At 40.2% G+C, this 21,301-nt stretch overlaps 4 protein-coding genes across 7 annotated transcripts; 2 read left to right on the top strand and 2 right to left on the bottom strand.

The window, feature by feature from the left end:
• Window positions 1–410: 410 nt before the first annotated feature.
• LOC140011131 (scarecrow-like protein 15) lies at window positions 411–2,443 on the bottom strand. Its single transcript, XM_072059505.1, has one exon. The coding sequence runs from the start codon at window positions 2,297–2,299 to the stop codon at window positions 638–640; it is 1,662 nt and encodes a 553-aa protein (XP_071915606.1). The 5' UTR covers window positions 2,300–2,443; the 3' UTR covers window positions 411–637.
• Window positions 2,444–8,855: 6,412 nt separating this feature from the next.
• On the top strand, window positions 8,856–11,374 carry LOC140011483 (vicilin-like seed storage protein At4g36700). Its single transcript, XM_072060443.1, has 5 exons — window positions 8,856–9,388; window positions 9,628–9,800; window positions 9,878–9,961; window positions 10,118–10,396; window positions 10,542–11,374. Exons 1-5 carry the CDS (start codon window positions 8,977–8,979, stop codon window positions 11,136–11,138), a joined length of 1,545 nt encoding a protein of 514 aa, XP_071916544.1. The 5' UTR covers window positions 8,856–8,976; the 3' UTR covers window positions 11,139–11,374.
• An 873-nt stretch (window positions 11,375–12,247) lies between these two features.
• Window positions 12,248–14,887, top strand: LOC113698489 (vicilin-like seed storage protein At4g36700). 2 transcript variants are annotated; one of them, XM_072058745.1, is made up of 6 exons: window positions 12,248–12,582; window positions 12,761–12,936; window positions 13,064–13,147; window positions 13,255–13,298; window positions 13,332–13,569; window positions 13,749–14,887. In XM_072058745.1, the coding sequence occupies exons 1-6, from the start codon at window positions 12,285–12,287 to the stop codon at window positions 14,685–14,687; spliced, it is 1,779 nt and encodes a 592-aa protein (XP_071914846.1). In that variant the 5' UTR covers window positions 12,248–12,284; the 3' UTR covers window positions 14,688–14,887. The 2 variants fall into 2 exon arrangements, with proteins under 2 accessions (XP_071914846.1, XP_027074123.2); XM_027218322.2 differs by having other exon boundaries at window positions 12,249–12,582; window positions 13,255–13,569.
• A 264-nt stretch (window positions 14,888–15,151) lies between these two features.
• Window positions 15,152–19,386, bottom strand: LOC113698869 (probable protein phosphatase 2C 80). Of its 3 annotated transcripts, none has more exons than XM_027218821.2 (5): window positions 19,192–19,386; window positions 18,308–19,082; window positions 16,978–17,299; window positions 15,969–16,118; window positions 15,152–15,745 (listed from the first exon to the last, which is right to left on the bottom strand). In XM_027218821.2, the coding sequence occupies exons 2-5, from the start codon at window positions 18,928–18,930 to the stop codon at window positions 15,440–15,442; spliced, it is 1,401 nt and encodes a 466-aa protein (XP_027074622.2). In that variant the 5' UTR covers window positions 18,931–19,082; window positions 19,192–19,386; the 3' UTR covers window positions 15,152–15,439. The 3 variants fall into 3 exon arrangements, with proteins under 3 accessions (XP_027074622.2, XP_027074623.2, XP_027074620.2); XM_027218822.2 differs by having other exon boundaries at window positions 19,166–19,386; XM_027218819.2 differs by lacking the exon at window positions 19,192–19,386 and having other exon boundaries at window positions 16,978–17,302; window positions 18,308–19,069.
• Between the last annotated feature and the right edge of the window lie 1,915 nt (window positions 19,387–21,301).

Consider the following 21,301-nt stretch of genomic DNA (forward strand, 5'->3'; position numbering starts at 1 on the left):
TGGCAATCTAGTTTAAAGCTGTCTCAGAATTGCACATGTCTATGAGGCTTTGTGACTGATAGATTCCGAAGATTGCCGGTTTTCGTTAAAAGGTCTAATGCTTTATGGTGAAAATGACAATCATCTTTTGAGGTGAATTAAAAGGATGTCAGAGGTGTGGTATGCAAAAGTTACAAGATGTCAAAGCGGTTAACAAATGCATTCTGAAATTGAAGAGAGAAGAAGTTTTGAGAGTTAATAATATACTTGATGCAATTATGATAGCATTCAAGTCTTTTCATTTCATTCTTTAGCATTTGCAGCTTATAAGTGAAGTGAGTGGGTTCTTGGCCTCAGACATCAGTCAGTATATACGACAGTTCTTGCTGAAAAACAAAAACAGTTAAAAACAGACAATGCTCAAAGCAAAGTGAAAGAAAGAAATACAAGTAGTAAACCAAAGGTAAGCTACATAAGCTAAAGCACAGGCATAAGCTACATAAGCTATACCTAAACCAAAGGTAATCCCAAGTTAAATTACATTGTACCCTTACCCAAATTACTAGTTTCATCACATGCTTCTACTTAATTTAATCCCCCATCATCAGGTTTAAAAACTGCCGCTTATTCTACTAAGTTGTTGCTAGTATGCTTGCTGCTAATACCTCCATGCTGACGTGGCAACGAGGGCCCTCTCATGCCAGCAAAGCAGCATCTCCGCCTGTCTCCTCGCCACGTGGAACCCCCTCACCTGTACTCTCCTTATCAAACACTCGGCTTGGAAGTCAGCAAACTGGCTCAGCGCCACCGGCCTCAGACCGGCCGCCACAAAAGCCTCCCTCCACGGAGCTCCACGGCGGCCGGCCACCCCGACCGCCTCCAGGATCTTTGGATAAATGACAAAACTCTCCATTTTATTCATCCAATCATCGGCACCCCCACCACCGTTCGCAGCCTCCAAGGACTCCAACAGCGTCGAGTAAAACTCCAGCCCGTCTATCAAAGTCTGCCTGAAAGACATCGTTCCGAACCCGATTAACCCTTCGCAATCCAAATGCACCACGACATGCGGCGAAACGCGGCGTAGATCGCTCAAGAATCCTGTCCCGACGCGCCGAAAAATAGTTGGAGATAAAAGAATAGCAACCTTCTCACCCTCCATGAATTTGATAGCTTTAAAGGAACAAAACTCAAATGTACGTACTAAAACGAAGTCCAAATCGAAGCCGATATTGAGTTCTCTCGCGAACTGAGAAAGATTTTCTCTGATCAACTTAGACTCCATTGCATACTCCTCTCCGACCACAGCGGTAATCCTGAGAACCGGCGGGGCTGCTTTGCGCAACTCGGCTTTATCAGCTAGCTCTTTCATGAAGGAAGCCCAGTGGCCTCCGAGGCCGATGTCGAAGTCGATGACGTGGATGAGCATGGAGCCATCAACAGCTTCGAGGACGGCTTGGTTGGCCGTGAAGCTGGAGAACATGGGTACAGGGGAGATGTTGGAGAAGGCCTTATGGGCTTTGATGCTCTGGATAACCTCGGAAGAAGTGGATGGCTGAGTTAGACGGGTTGACCCGGTGAGTAGGGTTTGCAGAGCTTCCTTGAAGTAGAAGGCAGCTCGTTGGAGTGGCTTCCCTGTTGGACCTCGGAGGCGTTGGTTGAGCCGTCCCAGTATCACGTGAGTCAGGTGAAGCGAGTTGGTCTCAAAGCACTCGGCGAGTCGGATGAGTTCGTCGACGTAATCAAACCCTAGATTCCAGTCGAGACTGGTATTGTGATGATGAGTATCATGAGAGAGCCCGACAGAGTTGATGGAGCTATCGTTGAAAGACGACGGGTACGTAGAGATATCGGGGAGGGTGAAGTCGGAAGGGACAAAGAGAGTAGAATCAAAGGAGTTATGAGTCGGGGGAAACTCGGGAAGATTTTGGAACTGAACTTGAGACCCGCTTGGTGTGAGGGAATGACTAAAGGTAGTAGGTCTGGAAGTAGGGGTTGAATTAGAATCTTCAGGCAAGCCCAATTCTCTCATCAAAGAATCCCAGTCTTCTTCGAAATGATTCAGCACATGATCCTCCAGCTGAAGACCTGTGTCGTCCCAGACGGTGGAAATATCGGTATTTGAGGACGGAATTTCGGTGACTGGACTCGGACTTTGTCGGAGCTCGAGAACTGATTTTGGCTCGTAGCCCAGAAAAGTGTTGCTGTTGGTGGAGGTGGTGGTGGTGGTGGTGCGGAGGTCGTTGTTGTTGTCGTTGCAATTCACTTGTTTCGTTGAGTTCAATATTGATGGCTGATTTTGAATAAAGGGCACTTTCATTTCTCGGTAAGAAGAAGAGGATAATAAAAGTCACCAAGAACGCCTAAGTAAGAAAATAAATCTCTCTTTCTCCCTCTCTATATATACTATAAGATATCTGTACGGCTCTGTTTAGCCTGTACTATGTGTGTTTGTTTGGTTGGCTTGTTCAGTTTTTGTAATGTTGAAGTTAGAAATGTGTGGGAAAAATGAAGAGCTAGAGGGAAGGAGGGGGAGGGAGGGGGGGGCCTTTTGGAGGTTATGATTGTGGGCTTTTTATAAACTATCTTTGTTTGGTTTGCGTGCGTGCGTGCGTGCGGTCGTGGGTGCATGAGAAGTATGGGATGATGAGGGTTATGGGGTGGGATAGAGATGAGAGAATGTTGGATTGATATTGGAGTGGGGAGTGGAGAGTCATGGAAGGCATAACAGACATGTATATGTGGACAATACATGAAGAAAAGGGACACGAGTCAGAAGATTGATGAGGGAGTTGATTGGATTGATCTATCTTTCGGAAGCTTCTTGTTCAAGTCTCCAAAGCCATTGTATACTCCTTTGAAGTTGAGGTGATGAGTAACCTTTTTTTGATTCTCGGCGTTCAGATTTTAACTTGGTTTTTCCTCTACTTTTGCTTTCTAACTTATCTTTTTGGTTTCTGGCTCTGGCAATAGGCCTTTCTTGTGGTGCAATGTCATTTACTAGTATTTTCTTGACGTAGAAAGGGCTGTCACGCCTTTGCATTACACTACTAGTAGTAGTATTTAGAACCAGTGGTTGTGTATACTCCACGGAAGGAAAAACAACTGAAAAGGAAGAGTTGATGGCTCTTTCTGTTTCTGGCTTCCATCCTGTCAATTCGAGAAAGGCATATGTTTTAGTGGAGGTCTGGCTGTATTGATGGTCTGGCATATGGGAGCTGAAATGGGCTGCGAAAATTGCTAAAAAAGAACAAGAAGAACTTGAGTTCTTGATTTATTGTTGGCGTTTTTGACTTCTCTAAAGAGCATTGTACAACGAACGATGGAATTCCGAAACTATTTAAGATGAACTAGTAGCTGCTTCGTTTTTGTTTAATAAAGTGCTAATAAACAAGGGTGATGCACATAGCTAGCTAGAGACAATTGAATCCAGAAGCCAATTCTCGAAATTGTTGGTTTTGTTCATCGTTTAGCTGACCTTCGTCTTAGTCTTTTTGGACTTTTGAGGATCCTGAATGTCTCCTAGTGGCCAGTGACCACATCTTGCACAGTTCTCCTTACTTTCTGCGAGGGTAATTCACTATTCTCACTCTTTTCTTTCCTTACAACTTACAACTTACGCAGACTAATTGCATTATGGGCAGTGGGAACCTCTGGACTGGAAGAAACCCTGCCTGAAAAGTCCAACCCCATGACATAACCCAAAGGTTGCCTAACCATACATTGTACAATGCGAACCACCCAGCTTTAGCTAGCTCTGTGACTACCAGAAAGGAATTACATCCCTTTTTGAACTGCAGATCAAGGTTTGAATCCTACTTATAGTTAAAAAAATTTTGGTATCATTTAAAACTTTGGTCTAGCCCAATCTATATAGTCCCTGATACAGTCTTTTAGATCAATACAATTTTTTTAGACTTTCCCTACCTACCTGTAGATAGTTTCTTTAAAAAAAGCTTTTCCTTCCCTGTAGATAATTTCTTTAAACTTCCTCTTCTTGTAAAATAAAATAGATTAAGTTATAGGAATCCTTAATATAGTTTCTTTAAAATTTCCCTTTTTTAGAATAAAACAGATTAAATTATAGGAATGGTATTGTAGCAAAAAAAAAAAAAAAAGAAGACAAAAAATACATTGTATAATGCAGATTACTCGCTCCACAAGCAATTCACCATTACAAGGTATCGATTATGCTCTTTTAGACGCTCTGTTTTTTTACCTCTCGTCGACTTCTAATAGCAAAAGAAAATGCTACTATCTTATTCGTCGGAACTTAAGAATTTGGTATACAATGCAAACTAGTTCATTATTGATCACTATATATTATTTATACTAGTTTAGGATAGAATACAACGTCCATTTACAAAGCCAAAGATTTGGGGGATGTGGAATGGAACAGAATTTGAACTTTACTAGTAATTAATCAAAAGTTTGAACACTTTTTCTTTTTCTTTGTGCTGGCTTTCCATTTCTTTTTGACGGTGAGTTGTCTATGATTCCATGCCGGTCGAAATTCTCTATTTCTTAGTGACTCCGGACACATGCAGAGATCCTAGTGGCTATCACTAATTTTTTTTTTTTTTTTGGTAAATTTAATGTAGACTACTTACCTCAGACTTGAGATGATCCGTGAGATCATCCTTGCCTTTCTCTAGAACAAGAACAAATCTTTCCTCATTAATTTCTTAAAACAACTGCGGGAGGATCTTGCATGCATGCGTTCTTTTGTGAATCGCATGCATGCTATCAGGTCAAGGTTAGTAAATGATGGGCGCGGAGAATAAAGAGTCAGTAGCATGAGCAAAAACAAGAGAAGCACACCTCCAGTCAAATTTGCATGTTAATTAATGCCTGAAAGTGTGTTCGTGATTCACCGATTGCTCAGGTAAATTAAAAAGAAGTGGCTTGGAGAATGGAACCATTTTGAAGTGTCGTAGGATTCAGAGAAGAAAAGATCAAGATTCGGGAGATCAAATGTAGATCGTTGGATGATACTGGACATTTAGCATCTAAGAATTTGTGTGTGTGACTGGTGAGACGATCAGACGCAATTATGCAGACATGCTCACTCAATCCTCTTGATGGAGGAGGTACCTATATTCCAAAACCTGAAAAAGCCATTTATGAGGAAAGCTAAGCTTCTTCTGATATATTCCTTTTGACATAATTCAAGAAAAGATGACCTCTCCCCATGACAGAGACTAAACATTGACCTGATTGGCCTTACCTGACCCTACCAAATTGGACCCATTTGCTTCTTTTGTCTGCAATGCCATGCCATGCTGATCCATCTCACGTATATGTTCTATATATGATTGTAATCCGGCCCCTCAACTTCTTACTTCTTCCCTGCAATTTCTCTGCTCAGAAGAAATCCTGATCAAATTGCCCAGAGGGGATGTGGAAAGCAACTAAATCTGGCGGCTAAGACAGGGAATATGTTCTGCTGGTTATAATGCAATTAACAAACACACCACACCCATGACTCTTCCTCCCAACTATATCTGGACCTTCGTTTTTGCTTTGAACTTTAGTGGAAAAGCACGCATGAATAAAAGATGGTTAGAGGTCTTTCTTTAACAAGCAGAAATTGTTTTAAAATTGCGTAAAGGCAAAAAAAAAAAAAAATGTAGTATATGCTGCAATATTTAAAAAGGTTGTCTTGTCTTAATCAAACCAATGTGTTTCATTAACAATTCTTGCCATCTCATCTTTCAGATTTTACTTTCAATATATTAATATAATATCGTTGATTTGAAGTGTGAACACTGATAGATGTTAATTAATAGAGTATATTAAGAATTATAACACAAGCTAGCTAGCTTTGTACGAAATCCTTTTAAGATTATCATGCTTAACTTTTCTTCCAATAATTACCTTTCTGTGTCACCCAGAAACAACTAGCTAGCTAACCCCTTTTCCAGTTGCTTCATACATTGGCCTACCTACAAACAATTGCTCAGGAAGACAACAGCACATACTCTATATGTTTTTCTCTCTTTTTTTTTTTTGGGTCTGTATATGTTATGTTTAATAGCTAGCTTAATAATGCATCTATGTATGTTTTTAGTTATCAGAATCGTCGGTCACAATTTTTAGTTACGACAAAAATTAAATGGACGGCGAGATGTTCCGGAAAAAAAATTAATAGTATATAAAGATAAAGTAGAACTTGCGATTATGATTTTGATTCTGATAACTCCAGACCTCTGGTGTCCTTATCAAGAAGAAGGTCAAACCGCAGCCTTTCTGCAGTTTCTTTAGTTTGAAACGGCACCAACATTTCAAAGGACTTGTGCACCAACAATTTGCCACTTTTAATTTCTGGGCTTCTTCTTCTTCTTCTTCCTCCTCCTCCTCCTCTTTGTTAGGAGTATTATTTTTTACATATGCATTCCTGTTGGTTGGGGAAATGCTAGTTCTTACTAATCACTCTTTTTATTTGAATACATGCAGTTTTCATATTCGAATAAACAGCAGAAATGTTGATCGATGGACTTGGAAACTGCAGCTTGGCATGCTATTGCTATAGGACATCCATGCTGCACAAAGTTACGGAAGAAAGAAGCAACGCGACATTTCATTGTGATGGTGATTAAAGCATCTATCATTTGGAATATATGTCAAAAATTACACCAACTTTATAAATATGACGTAATGGCAGCTACCCGATAGCAAATTATATTCTCCTCTCAAGTTAACTCGTGATAAAAAGCAAACCCCACGCACGTTATGTTGTTATTCACAGCCAAATGATTGCAATCAGAAATCACATCTTTTTTCCTTTCTTCAACCCAAATATTAATGGCTTTGAAGTTGATAATATAATAATTAAACGTATTCTGACAATTTTAATTAAGAATAATCTCAATTTCTTCCCATTTTGTCATGCGAACAACAAAGAATGGACACCGTCATAGACCTTGGAAGTTAGATAACGAAATTTTTTGTTGGTGTTGGTGCATTCGCTGGCTAAATGATTGATCGATCATGTCAGAATTGAGCGTCTAGGAACTTCCTTCAAAAATGTTTCCGCTCATTCAAGATCACTTAAATATGCCACCAAATCAAATCTGTTGTTGGTCAAGAAAACTCGAAATTAATCCACCGTATGGGAGACACAAAGAATACAAATGCTCTCCAATAATACGACCAAAGTCAAGTACTTAGGAGCTAAGTTTCTAACAAGTACACGGGACACACGCGGTGGAAAAGAAAGGAGGAACGGAGCCTTGTAGGTCACAAAAGATGGTTGGGTTGAGATTCTGATCGGCACCATTCATGTAAAGATTGTCACTCACCATTTAGCCAACTCCCACACAAAAGAATTTTTTTTTTTTTAAATAAAAAATAAAAATAAAAAAAAAGGGGCAAAGCCAAAAAGAGTTGAAACAGTGGAGTGGAGTGGAGGTGGATTGGCCATGACATTAGGGTATCTATCTCCTCCTTCTATCCCTGCTGTCCTTCCAATAAGCAAGCACCATGAAACCAGCCATATGTTTGTTGCTTTAGTGATCCATAAGGAAGTGCTATCCCGCCCCTCCTGGGCAGCTCGTTTGGTCACGACAGCTCCTTGGAAGTCGTTGTCCAGCTCCCCCATCAGGGATCGAGTCCTAGGGTTACCGTGTTCGGGGGGAAGGGGCCTCTCCTCCCGGGTCGGAGTGGGATTAGTCGGGCCCCGTAAGGATTGATCCAAACACCCACTCCGTCAGAAAAAAAAAAAAAAAAAAAAAAAAAAGGGAACCAGCCATATGCTTGCATTTTTTTTTTTATATATATGCATGGTTACGAAACGAGTGATGGTGGTCCAATCGCTTATACCAGATGGTACTACTACTAGTAGTAGTATAATACTGCTCTACTGATACGAATATATGATCATCGATTCTCCGGATATGTTAATTTCACTTTGAAAATACCTTTGATTCAAATAGTATTCTTTTTTCTTTCTTTCCGAGCTGTGACCACTATGATCGTTAATTTGTAGTTTATGGGCAGTGATTCCATCATATTTCACATGTGGCATTTGGCATCTCTCTTCCCCCTCAACTTGCACTTGAATGGTGCAAATCAATGGATATTTATAAGTCCCCACTTTCTCATAATTGGCTTCTGTCAATGGTCGGCATATTTTCAATGGTATTCTGCAAAACCCTAAAACGTAGCCACCATTTCTACCATAAATGTCGTGATATATGATGCTCTTTGGATCCTTTTTGCTTGAGGAAACACGAAGGGATGTGATTCAGGCAATTGTAAACGCTTTCATGTCAAAATTTGGCTATTTTATCCATAAATCATCTTCATTAATTGTACTTGAATTTTCTAGCAAATGGTACCGTCACAATCTAATTTTATTTCCACATTGAAATGGCAAAATCACCTACTTTAAGACCAAATTGTTTCTTGGAGTTTTTTTTTTTTTTTTGACAAAACTTCACTTAAAAAAAAGGATGAAATTTAAGGAGATGAGAGGGAAAAGAAAATTTAAATTCAAGACCTCTACGTCGTCTCCCTTTCCTGGAGTTGAGAAAATTGAGAAAAGGAAGTTGGGTATTTATTTCCGTGCCTGTGGAAATAAAATTTGAACTGGGTCATTAATGGCAGCGAGTTTTCTAGCTGTAATGGGGCTGAAGCCCAAATTGTAACAGTTTTTATTACAGATACGGAGGGACGGCTGTGCATCAATGGCGGTTGCACAATGGAATCAACCCAACTCAATTCGCGGAGCGTTGATTCGATTGCGTTGATGCCATGAAGTCCAAAACCCAAAGTAAATAAATCTTGCTTTGGGCCGGATAGAGGCATTTATTTTGTCTTCTTATCCAGCTGAATGAGTTACTTAGACCTTAGACCCAAAAGAGACTGGTACCGTGACAGCGTCCGTACACAGACACAAACCAAGAGAAACGGAAGCTGCGAGACTGTGAAGGTGCCAAGAAACCTCGTCGGTCATCATTTTATGGAGCTTTCATCCCCTCCAGCATGCACGTCTGAATGGCGAAGCCACGTAGATTTGTCGCCTTCTTCGTCATGTCCCCCCTTTTTATTCATTCAACGCCACCTCTTCCAAGCTTACATTTTCGTCATCTTGCTCAGAAAATGTCTCAGAAAATTTTTATGATCTCGCCATTTTCGTTCATCATATGCTTAATCTTAGTTTTATGTTTCACCTGCATAAATGTGGGAGCTGCTTCCGATGAGGAGAGTGAATCCTATTTGGGATCTTTGGTGAAGAAGAAAGATGAACGGAAGCTAATTTCTTCGAGTGAATATGGAGAGATTTCAGGGGTTAGTGTTAGAGAGCGGACGGATTTGTCGTATCACCTTCAGTTCATCACCTTGAAGCCATTTGCTCTTTTCCTCCCCGTTGTATTACATGCAAATATGGTTTTCTATGTGCAAACAGGTAAGCAAAACAAGAGCCTAGAGTTTATCCAATTAAATCTTCATTGCATGTCGCAGTCTCTAAAAGGACTCGTACTATTGCTAATTTTTGGTGCATTATTAAGTTACTATATATTGGTGTGTGAAACATGGGATGAGGTGATTCAGATTCAGCAGGCCATGAATTCAGAATTTCTCTTTTTCCCCACAATTTTGAAGTCGTGGCCTAAAACTTTGCCATGAAATATGAGAGTGTTGCAGGTTCTGGGAAGCTGAGTTACACTAACGAAGCGGGCCGCATGCTGACAAAGACGTTGAGACAAGGACATACTTTGGAACTCAATCCAGGGACTATTTTCTTCATGGAGGCCATCCACTGTGTGGACGAACTAAGAGTTTACGCTATCTTTGGTAATTTGAGGGAACATTTCCGCGTAAGAACTTTCAACGCCCCTGAATTTGTTTCTTTTATCTTATACTAATTTGTAACTCTTCAGTTGGATTTCCATAGGGACCGGCAACGACAGCACCATACTCTAGTTTCCGCCACCTGATCCTCGGCTTTGATAAAATGATTCTGCAACTAACCTTCAAGGTACATCAGAATTTGGGTTTATTTAGTGGGTGTAATTGCCTCCTTCCCAGTTAACTAGCATGTTTGGCTTGATTTAGGAAAAGAGACAGTATGCGGTTTGGATTAAGGGCTTCGATCTTGTTAAATGAATTTAGTGATGCAAAATTGTGTTTGAAGGTGCCTGAAGATGTGATTAAAGAGATAATGAATAAACCGAACCCACCGGCCATTGTTTCCAGCGTCTCGGGAACAATGGAAAAATTATGGGATTTGGAAGCTCGTTTCATTAAAGAATTAACAAGAAGCACGGGGCCCAACCTCCTCAACATGCTTGGCTTAGAACGAGATTGTGGGAACCATAATGGGTGGAGAACAACATCAAACAAGAAAAAGCTCCCATTTTTCAAAGGTTTCAAAGGTTCCAACTTTGGTGTTTCCGTAACAAATTTGACCAGAGTAAGTGTGGCTACAGTCAATTAGCTCTTAATTGGCTCCCTGCATTATGCTGCAATACCTCAAATAACTAATTATTTAAATCAGCAACAATTGACACATATGATGATTGACTCGAATGTTTATCTGACAAAATGCAAAATTCCAGGGATCGATGGTGGCGCCGCACTGGAATCAAATGGCGACTGAGATAGTAATTGTTTTACAAGGAAAAGGAATTGTTCTAGTGGTTTGTTCTAGCATTTTTGCTAAACAAAATGAATGCAAAAACATGAGGTTTCAAGTGGGAGAAGGTGATGTGTTTGTCGTGCCAAGGTTCCATCCTGCAGCTCAAATGTCTTTCAGTGATGAAACATTTGTTTTCATGAGATTTAGTACCACAAGAAAGAAAATTAGCCATCAATATCTGGTTGGAAAAACTTCCATTTTCAAGACCTTAGGCAAACGTATATTGGCAGCATCACTGGGTGTCAATGAAACAATAGCAGACATGTTTATGGCTTCACAGAGGGAATCCGTAGTCTTGGATTGTAATTTGTGTGCAGAGGAAGAGTTAAGGATGATGGAGGAGGAAACAGAAAGGGCAAAACAGACGGAACCAGAAACCCCAGAAGCAGAAGTAGAAGCTGGAGAAGGAACTGAAAAACCAGAAGAAGAATCAGGGGAAGGGAAAGATCGACCGGAGAAACCAGAAGCTAGAGCCAGGGAATATGAAAATGAAGACACAATCAAAGAAAAGAGATGAGCATGGGCTTGAAAGGGATGTAATTCAAAGTCAATATTCAGTTTTTATTGTTAATCAGATTTGCATTGCAGAAGTAATTAGTGTTTATTTCTATGTACAATTACCGATTTTTCACACAGAAAAGGTTGGTGGCATTTGGGGGTGTGGTATTGTTCTGCATGGCAGACGACTCCTAGGACTCATATTTCAGTATGGTATATATATCTAGGAGCTGAGTAGCCTTTCAAACTTCTTAATCACGCGCGTAGCAATATCATAAAATTGACCAAATCATCATCTACTTGTATTTCTGCATAAACTGATCTAATATCTTTCGTAACTTTTATCAGAGTATAACATTTTGTGAATCATAGAGTAATGCAAAGCTAATTATTTCAGCTCCATTCTTGCCTTTGACTTTCATTTCGTAGTCAACTTATCAGCAAATTTACCGAAATAATGTGCAAATGACAATGAAGAGAATCCAGCAGTGAAGTGCTACATTAGCATTTGTATCCATGTTATGCAGATACCCTTAAATGTGTTTGAAATTTCAAAACTTTGCCCTTCCAATTTGTAATTCCCAACTAGGTTCATGAGCAGCTGGGGGATTTCACAAATCTTAGAAGGGAAAGGAGAAAGAAAAGAGAGTCAAATAAAAAATCTCAGAATCACATAACTTATGTTCCTGCTAGCCAAATTGAGTTTTCAGGACGGATAATTATTAATTTTTCTGTAAAAATAGAACGCAGCCCCCATTTTGCAGGTTGCTCTTTGTAATATACCTCGAAAGAATGGAAATGGAAGTATGGCCTTTTTTTTTTTTTTTTTTTGAATTTCAATAGAAAAACCCCATTATCTATAATGGTCATGAATTGACCATTGCATAGAAGAGTTCAAGATCATTGCATCATTAGCCTACTCATAATCGGCGCCCTCGCCTGAAGACAAGTTTGAATAAAAACACCCAGCTAAGGCTAAGGTCTCATGCATTTTTGCATGAATGTTTCAACATGTTCAACACGAACAGCTGCCTCGTGGCACCTTCAAATTGCCCCGTGTCCATGCAAAAGCCACGTCGCTTCTCTAATCCTCGTTTCCCCCTATAAAACCACCGGTTCTGACCAGCTCCTTTCTTCGCTTCTCATTAGTCCAAAAATTTCAAAAATGTCCACCGAAAAATTGTTGTCAGCATCTTCAATTTCGCTCTTAGGCTTTGGTTTATGCTTATTTCTCTGCGTGCATGCTACCGCTGGGGAAGATGGTCAGATTGCCCCCGGAGCAGGACATTTAGTAAAGAAAGGTGAAAGGCAGCCAATAATCTCAACTGAATTTGGAGAGGTCTCGGGAGTTAGAGTTAGCGATGGAAACGAGACTTTTAATATTCACCTCATCACCTTGGAGCCCAACTCCTTGTTTCTTCCTGTTATGCTGCATCAAGACATGGTGTTCTACGTTCATACAGGTAATTTTATTATTATTATGTTTTAAAGGTGCTTGGACTCGGGCTGAACCTTCAATTCAGCTGTATCTAATTAGTCTAATAGTGTCTATATTATCAAGAACAAGAAATCACCAGTAGTGACTTGTCTTAATCATTGAATTTTGTCAAATTTTGCGGAGTTCATCCTGTTTGTGTACAGGGAGCGGAAATCTGAGCTACAGAGATGAACATAAAAGAGAGAATACGACCATAAGACGAGGAGATGTTTACCGTCTGGGATCAGGAAGCGTTTTCTTCATACAGAGCGACGTAGATCTGGAGAGACAGAAGCTAAGAATTTATGCCATATTTGGCAATGCAGGGGAGGACTTGAGAGTAAGAGACTAAAAGCACTATTTTTGTCATTTCACTGATTTTGTCAATTGACAATGGATGCCTTCAGTTTTCATACGAGAGTGACCATGACCATGAATATTGCACCATCTAAACTTCTTAATCTTAGGAACCGACCGAATACGGACCATACTCGAGCATTCGCGACTTGGTTCTTGGATTTGATAAGAAAATTCTCCAGGAGACCTTCAAGGTATGTTATCTAATCTAGCATGTGGTAAAAAGAGTAAAGAAAGACAGGACTGTTTCTTGAAATCCCTCATTTTGGGTTGTAACCCCTGGTGCAAAATGGTACTCAAGGTTCCTGAAGAAGTGATAGAGGAAATCACAAGCGGAAGGAAGCCGGAAGCAATAGTTCGTGGATTGCCGGGCACTCAGGAAAAAACCATACGGGAGAGGGAGTATCAGTTCATCGAAGCCGTGTTTGGAAGCACAAGTATTTTCAGCATTTTCGAAACCAGCAACAAAGACAAGAAGAAGTCCAACATATTCAACATATTCCAAGAAAAACGAGATTTTGAGAATTGCAACGGGTGGAGCACAACAGTTACCCGGAAAAAGTATTCCGTCCTGAAGGGCTCCAAATATGGCCTTTTCATGGTGAACTTGACCCGCGTGAGTTTTCAATCTGAGTTTGCCTGAAATTTGTAGCTTGCAGTTAGCAATATGCAAGAATGTGCTACTTACCATACAAAATTTTCCCACTCTGTTCTTGGTCTGTGCTAGTAACGTAGTAGCCATGAGTAAATAGGTGATTGCTGATGGACTTTATTTTACTTTTTTTTTTTTTCTAGGGAGGGATGATGGGTCCTCACTGGAATCCCGAGGCAACGGAGATAGCAGTAGTACTGCAAGGGAAGGGGATGGTTCGGGTAGTTTGCCCAAGTCTACCGAACAAAGCAGAGTGCAAAAACGCGAGGTTTGGGGTTGAAGAAGGCGACATTTTCGCCGTGCAGAGGTTCCATCCCATGGCGCAGATGGCTTTCAACAACGATACGCTCGTTTTCGTTGGTTTCAGTACGTCAACGGAGAACAATCACCCACAGTATCTAGCAGGGAAGGCATCAGTCCTCAGGACTTTGGACAAGCACATCCTGGCAGCATCATTTGGAATAAATGAAACTACCTTCGACAGGCTTGTGAATCAACAACGCGAATCGGTTATCTTAGAATGCACCTCCTGCGCAGAGGAAGAATGGAGGATAATGGAGGAAGAGATTGAGAGGGAAAGAGAGGAGGCAAGGCAGAGGGAAGAAGAGAGGAAAAGACAGGAAGAGGAAGCTGAGACGAGAGAAGAGGAGGCAGTTAGGGAGAGAGCAGAGGAGGAAAGGAAGAAGAGAGAGCAAGAAGAAGAGGAAGAGGCGGCACGGAGAAAGAGAGAGGAAGAGGCAGCACGAGAAAGGAGGGAACAAGAGGAAAGAGAACAAGAAGCAGCACAGATGGAAGAGAAAGAAAGGGAAGCAGCAGCAAGAAGGGAGGAGGAAGCAGCTAAGCGAGAAGAAGAAGAAGCAGCAGCACAAAGAAGACAAGAAGAATCTGGCCAGGGAGAAGGAGGGCGCCCACACGAAGGGGGCAGGGAAGCACGGCCGCCAGAGGAAGACGGAAGAGGAGGAGGAGTAGGAGCCAGGCAGGAGGAGGAAACTGCAAAGCAACAAGAAAAAGACATGGGACAAGAGGAGGAGCAGGGCAATGGCCAAGGATGGGGAAGAAGAATCCTTAAAAATGCTTCTTGACTGTGTCTAGTAATGCTCAAAAGTAGACGTCTCCAGTGAGCATAAAGCTGAATAAGCAGTTTTGTTTCAGTCTTTGCTCTATTTTGTGTTTGCTTGTGAAATACCTTTTCAGTTGAGAGCTCCATTAGCGCATGGTGAAGTCCTTTAAAAGCCAGCTTATTGAATTCCTACGAATGAATGACTCCAATTAATTCCTGCGATTGATCTATCTTAGAACTGCTTGAGCAAGACAGGTTTTCTCACATCATGGACAGGAATCCTAAACTCGAGCAATAAAGGAGTTTTCTATACTTACTTTTCTTACTTTTTGATGGATTGCAAGAGAGGAAATATGTCTCACAATGAACAATGGACGACGTAAACAGGTCCTCAAATAGCCCAAAAAGATGAACAAAAAAAAAAAGGACAACGCTTGAATACCCCCACAGAAAGCATTTTCAAGCTACAATAGCACGCAGAAACGATTTTGTAAACATTCTCAGACTATTAATACTCAATTAGATATCAGGGACGACCTCTGGGTTCAACGGCAGCTCAAAAAGCTAGGAAACTACTATCCATATCTTACAACTGTAACGGAACACCTTCATACGTATCAAATTTAGTATCAAATTTGCAAAAGAAGAGGGAGAAAGGGGGTGAGGAAATCTGGAAAATCTCGAAAGCTTTGTAAAGAGAACAAACACCACGTATTCAAAGGCCAGAATGAGGAAAGGACTGTATAAAGTCAAATGTAAGAATTGTAAAAAAATCTATGTTTCGGTCGAGCCTGATAAGTCAGAGACATACGAAACAACCACCGTAATGTCATCAAGTTTTCCACCATAATAAGAGAATCCAATCTCTTGTGCTGCAGTAGAAAATGGAGTTTGCCTTTCCCTGTCCTGCGCTCGGTGGCGCGCCAAAGCTGCAACTTTTTGTGCTGTCAACTCAGGGGTGAAACCTGATGTCACTGCTGCACCAACAATTGTAGTTATTTCACGTTTATACAAGTTATCAAATAGCCCATCTGTTCCGGCAACAATGACATCTCCCGGTAAAACTGAAATCTTGAAAACCTGGCCAAAATATTTAAATCTCATTTAGTATCTCGCCAAGTAGCAAGTAAATTTCAAGATATTCTGACTTCTGAAAGAAATTTACGAAGACTCCTGTCGGTGAAACACTATTAGCGTGAACAATTGAGATGATATTCTTCTCGAGACATTCTTGATTATAAAAGCACCATGTATACAAATTCACTTGCACAAAAGATCAGTAAGGAGTGTTCCACTAAATTACCTGACCGGAACTTGGAAGGTCACCCTTATTTCCTCTTTCCAGTTGATAGGGGAAATTGAATCCATGCTGCTGGACTGGAGACTCAAAGGTGGTGCTTCCATCTCTGACCACAATAAATCCACTGTCTCCAAGATTTATGGCATGCAGAAACTGTGGAAGAGAACAAATATGCACAGATGACCATCAGAGGCATCAAAACTCTTCTCAAGTTCAAAGAGGGAAAAAATTTGAAGTCTATGCAACCTCCAGTACAACAAACTAGTGTCTTAAAGAATCATTAGCTTTTTCATGATCGCTTTAGGCTGTAATGTGACAGCCAAACGAATCCAATATGCAAGAGTAGGTCTGAAGAATTGAACAAACACTAATCTACCAAAAGGCATGCAAAGAAAGAATGAAGAAAATCAGGAGATTAAGTGTACTTAGGCAAACTAATGGCGCACTGTTCTTTCACTTGTACTCAAGTACAATAGCATAACCTTTGCCTTTAAAGTTATTTTCTGCAACCTCCAATATTCTAGTGGTCCTCAGAGAGAATCTCCTTTCTACTCAGATATGAGGTTTGGTCTCTTGCAGCAAAAAGTATCAGTGCCAAACCGTCGTCCCCTCCATCTTATAGGAAAGATAAAACAGAATTTCCCATCTTTGCCTCCTCTATGTGCATGGCTCTGTGCATGTCTTTTACAAATATAACACGAGTCGTCATCCATAAACACCACATAAATGTACTTCACGGTTTTACACTTTCTACACTTAGAACAGGAAAAAAAACACACCAAGAATGACATATTCTGCCTAAATTTGCCAAAACATCAGGATAATTCCCCTCTAATGAACCCCAACAAATACATTCATCTACAAATCAACAATCAAAAGTGGTCACATCCAAGTTGAAAATGTTACTACAGCCGTTTTGTTGCGTGCACGTTGGAGCAATATTTTCAAAAGACGTAGTACAAGAAGAATATGTGTGCATGGACAAATATTTTTGGTATGAAGTTAGTAAGACCTGGTCTTTTAGCACAATGATGCAGGCTGTTGAGGAACCCACAGCATTTGTTTCCGAGTGTGCTTTCTCCAATACGCGAGCGGGATCAATAAACTCCCCGGGCTCATTTTTAATAGCATCCATCGAGTTAGACATGAGTTCACAAGCATATTCTCCAGCATTAATCCCAACCTCCGCCCAACCACCAACTCCATCTGCCACACCAATTGCTTGCTCATCCGAACAGATGAAATGAGCATCCTCTCCACCTGTTTTTTCTTTATCAGGATGGGGTAGGTAGCATGATCCAGAGTGTAGCTTCAGTGTTCTGTTGCTTAGAGATCTTCTGGATTCAGCAGTAGTAGCCAACCAACATTAAGGAAAATCACAATACTATATCGCCAAACTTATTAATGCTCAATGCGACTCCGACAAACACAGAACTGTGCATCTCTAATAAACTTAAATTGAAAAACCCATTCAGTAGAAAATTGAAGCAGGAAATGATCATCTTTGACGCAACGACTCACTGCTAAGATTTATTTACCTAATAAGTAAAAAGACAAAATTCAAGCAATACCTTGTTTTGATTAAAAAACGTAAATATTTGATACTCAACCCAGAATAACGAATCTCTACAATAGCCACAATATGTGAATATGCAAATCTTTGACTTTTCAACATCATGACGAAAGACAATGTTCTTTAGCTATCAGAGAGAAAGTTTCCCTTTAAAACATGCTAAAAATCAGAAACCATACAAAAGAGGAGAAAAATCCATTCCATTTTGAGAAACGATGGACACCCAAGTTCGACAACTATGTCTTTTCACAAGTCACCACTTTCATCCTCCTTGAAACTCCATGACTTATATGAGTTGGAAGAAGCATAAATATAAAAAATCCTGTAAACACTGAGTCGAGGATCACATTATTTTTTTATTAAGTTCCGGCCTGCCGACAAGCTAAGCTCAACTAAAGAATTCTCTGTCTGACAGACAAACTGCTAATGTTGAAGGGTCACCAAATACGATCTTGACTGTTGGAATATAGGACCTGGATTATTGTTGAATATCCAAACTAATTTAAGGTCAATACATCGGGACCATACACGACTGGCCATCTGGTTTTATTTAATACAACACCTTGGCTAAATTTGAAGTTAAATGAACGCACCAAAAATTCTGCAGGGAACCGCTACCTTCTGGATTAACAAATGTATTTAACTATAATCAATTTTGAACCATTGAGCATAATAAAGAAACTGCATACAAGAAAATTTTTTTGTTTCTAAAACTAACAAATAGATGGAAACAACTGGATAAGACAACACAAAAGGTTAGAGCATTTACTGGTCTGGTGGTATAGCAAGACTTGATAGCTGTTCGTCGAATGAGGTTCCGTTGCAGAGTACATCAGATGCAGCCCCAGTCGAATAACATGGTGATGATGAGGAACTGCAGCTTCTAAACCACGACCCAACAAGGGCATTCGAGCTGCGGCATTTCCATCTACCTCCAAGCACAGAAAAAGCACGATCAGTGCAGCAGCTATTGGTTACCCCATTTCTCAAACTCAGACTAGCTTTTTGACAATTATCGAGACCTCTATTGCCAAAATACATCACAACAGGTTTAGCAAAACTCGAAACATTCCCACAACCAGAGATAAAAGTATCCATAACAAGGTCTCCAGGGGCAGCCGTTGAACTAGAAACAGCCATGGCTCCACTAAATTTCCCAAAAGCTTGAGAAGACGGGCGCGATACAACACCACCACCACCACGTGTCTGAGAAAATGCCTCAACGGCAGAATGCTTGGTTCTACTGTAAGTATAACAAGCCCCAAATTTCTGACTTCTTTTTACTGCCAAAGATTCTATTAACTTGTGGGTTGGTGCTAGTTTCACTCTTAAACCTCTCTGAACCCCAAAATAAAAGGCAGAATTCGGTTTGGGAAGCAACCCTGATGACATATCCTATTCCCCCTCAGCTCAACCCAATTCGTCCATTAGATGAACTCCAAACTTAGCAAGTCTGCATTGTGAGCCAATTCCCTTTAATCCTGAGAAACTTTACATCCTACTCAACGATAACTTTGCCTGCCCAAGCAGCAATTTCCCGCTACCTGATTACAAAAACAATTGCATTATAAAAAGATTCATTCGTTTTTCTTTTTCTTCTACTTTCGCAAGATGAAAAGAAAGATACAAGGGAAAAAGGAAGGCATGGGGAACCCGGGATTTCGGCAATTCGGGCTTGACTAGGGGCGGATCGAGAATCCTGTCTGGGGACAAAATTATCGTTGGAGAGAAGAACAGCCGAAGTCCAGCGCTTAATGGGGGCTAATATCGCAGTCAGTCTCAAATTTCTAAGTTTGACGCCCGCCAGCCCAAAAAACTGAAAAACGGACAAAAACGAAGCGGTGGCTCAGAATGAAGGGGAAATTGGCGTTTGGATTTATATTTGTTTTTGGTGAGTTTTTTGGGAAATATTTTAGTGTAGCGTGTACTTAAGATAAAAAAAAAGTGATTAAAAATTAGGTATATAAAAATATTTACAAAAAATGTAATAAAAAATTTCCAAAAATCACAATCCAAATAAGGCGTAATTTTTTAGTCCCTTTTTAATAAGAAATCATGTCAATTTTGTCCTATCAAGTTTTATTTTGATTAATGTATCACAACATAGTTTATAACACTGGAAGAAGATGACCTTTAACACTCATAAAAATTGATAGTAATTTTTGAAAAAAAAAAAAGAATTAAGAGGCATTGTGTGAATTGTCTAAAATACAGCAAGTATTATTATAGGGACTAGGGAGAGCGCAAAATTGGAACACAAATGTGCATTATTAATCCCCTGCTTGCAAAATTGTCTTTTTGTTGTTTATCCACAATTCCCGACTTTTGTGTCCCCCAACCCAACTTTTGGACGACATTAGGGGCTTATTTGTGCATGCAAAACTCGTGCACCAAGATGCTATCAGTGTGCAATACAACAACAGGCCCTGTGACATGTAACACAACTCCAATTGTTTAATCCAGCACCAGCATGATTGTGTGTTTTAACAGTAGTGCCGTTTGTATTGTTATTTTTAAAAAATTTTATAAAAAAAAATATTATAACGATTGGATTTAATATATATGAGTTAAAATAATAATAATTAAAAAATATTATATATATATATATTATTTTTTTTCTGTAAAAAATCACAATTCAAGCAAGGGCGCTTGACGTTTACAGTAAAACGTAAAAGTTTTACCGTGGATGTACGAGATAAATGTTTTTTACACGCCACGTCGTGTTTAGAAGCACGAAGAAGCAGTGGCTTTGGCCTGCCATGAATTGTTCGCATGGAGTAGAGTAGAGTAGGTGACATGTTCCCTATACTATAGAGGCCGTGCTACTTGGCACGGAATTCTGAAATAAGTACAAAAGTTAAACCCCACTTTACTGCTCTCTAAAGGTCAATAATGTCTCTCACTCATCCTGATTACTCATTTTACTCAATCCGTCTGCTCTGCACAAAAACAATCACAAAATTACCATATTTGTTTTCATCAGGGCCCGCATTTCTAAAGAAATTCACCACCCCTAGCTAGAGCTGTTAATCGAATCGGATAGCTCGCGAGCCAAGCTCGATTCGACTCGATAAGGGTTCGATTCGGCTCGTTTACTGAGAGAAACGAGCCGAGCTCGAGTTCAACTTTAGGCTCATTTAATAGACGAGTCGAGTATAACTCGACTCGTTTAAACTCGACAGGCTCAAATAGTAGGGTCATTAGCGTCATTTCATTGTGTATTTGATATTTTTACCTAATTCATTCTCAGTTTTTAGCCCTACTTTTTTATTTCCTCTTTCGGTTTTGCCCCTAATATTCATCTCCCAAACGAGCTAGAGCTTGATAAGCTCGGCTCGATTTTGAACTCGAATTCGAGTTCGAACTCGAATTTTCGATCGAGTACATCGAGTCAATCTCGAACAGCTTGTGAAGCTCGAATTACTAATCAAGCGAGCTCAAACTAACTCAATTAGATATTCAAATCGAGCTCGATTATCATGTGCTCGAATTCGACTCGATTAACAGCCCTACTCCTAGCTATCTCTTATGTATTTTTTTTTTTAACCCGACTCCACAAGAAGACATATAATGTTGAGTCAAAATAGTTATCCGTCCTACAAATGAGATACTCGTTCAAGCTTGGAGTGCAGAAGCAATTTCTTATTCGTGTAGTCTCTAGCAAGTAATGGAAATATGTTCATGCTTCCACCCCAAAAATAATTACTCCCCGGTTTTCTGGTTGAACCGTGTAGAAGAAAAAATTATTGGAGGCTCATGGGTC

The sequence above is a fragment of the Coffea arabica genome, chromosome 7e (assembly GCF_036785885.1).
Source record: "Coffea arabica cultivar ET-39 chromosome 7e, Coffea Arabica ET-39 HiFi, whole genome shotgun sequence".
Classification (NCBI taxonomy): domain Eukaryota; kingdom Viridiplantae; phylum Streptophyta; class Magnoliopsida; order Gentianales; family Rubiaceae; genus Coffea; species Coffea arabica.

Excerpts from the sequence above, each read along its gene's own strand:
- LOC140011131 (XM_072059505.1), bottom strand. The coding sequence starts at position 2,299 with ATGAAAGTGCCCTTTATTCAAAATCAGCCATCAATATTGAACTCAACG.
- LOC113698869 (XM_027218819.2), bottom strand. The coding sequence starts at position 18,930 with ATGTCATCAGGGTTGCTTCCCAAACCGAATTCTGCCTTTTATTTTGGG. Across the intron at positions 17,303-18,307 it reads CTTGCTATACCACCAGACCA|AAGATCTCTAAGCAACAGAA; the intron begins GTAAATGCTCTA and ends TGCTGAATCCAG. Across the intron at positions 16,119-16,977 it reads TCATTGTGCTAAAAGACCAG|TTTCTGCATGCCATAAATCT; the intron begins GTCTTACTAACT and ends TCTCTTCCACAG.
- LOC140011483 (XM_072060443.1), top strand. The coding sequence starts at position 8,977 with ATGGCGAAGCCACGTAGATTTGTCGCCTTCTTCGTCATGTCCCCCCTT. Across the intron at positions 9,389-9,627 it reads GGTTTTCTATGTGCAAACAG|GTTCTGGGAAGCTGAGTTAC; the intron begins GTAAGCAAAACA and ends AGAGTGTTGCAG. Across the intron at positions 10,397-10,541 it reads CCGTAACAAATTTGACCAGA|GGATCGATGGTGGCGCCGCA; the intron begins GTAAGTGTGGCT and ends GCAAAATTCCAG.
- LOC113698489 (XM_027218322.2), top strand. The coding sequence starts at position 12,285 with ATGTCCACCGAAAAATTGTTGTCAGCATCTTCAATTTCGCTCTTAGGC. Across the intron at positions 12,937-13,063 it reads ATGCAGGGGAGGACTTGAGA|GAACCGACCGAATACGGACC; the intron begins GTAAGAGACTAA and ends TCTTAATCTTAG. Across the intron at positions 13,570-13,748 it reads TCATGGTGAACTTGACCCGC|GGAGGGATGATGGGTCCTCA; the intron begins GTGAGTTTTCAA and ends TTTTTTTTCTAG.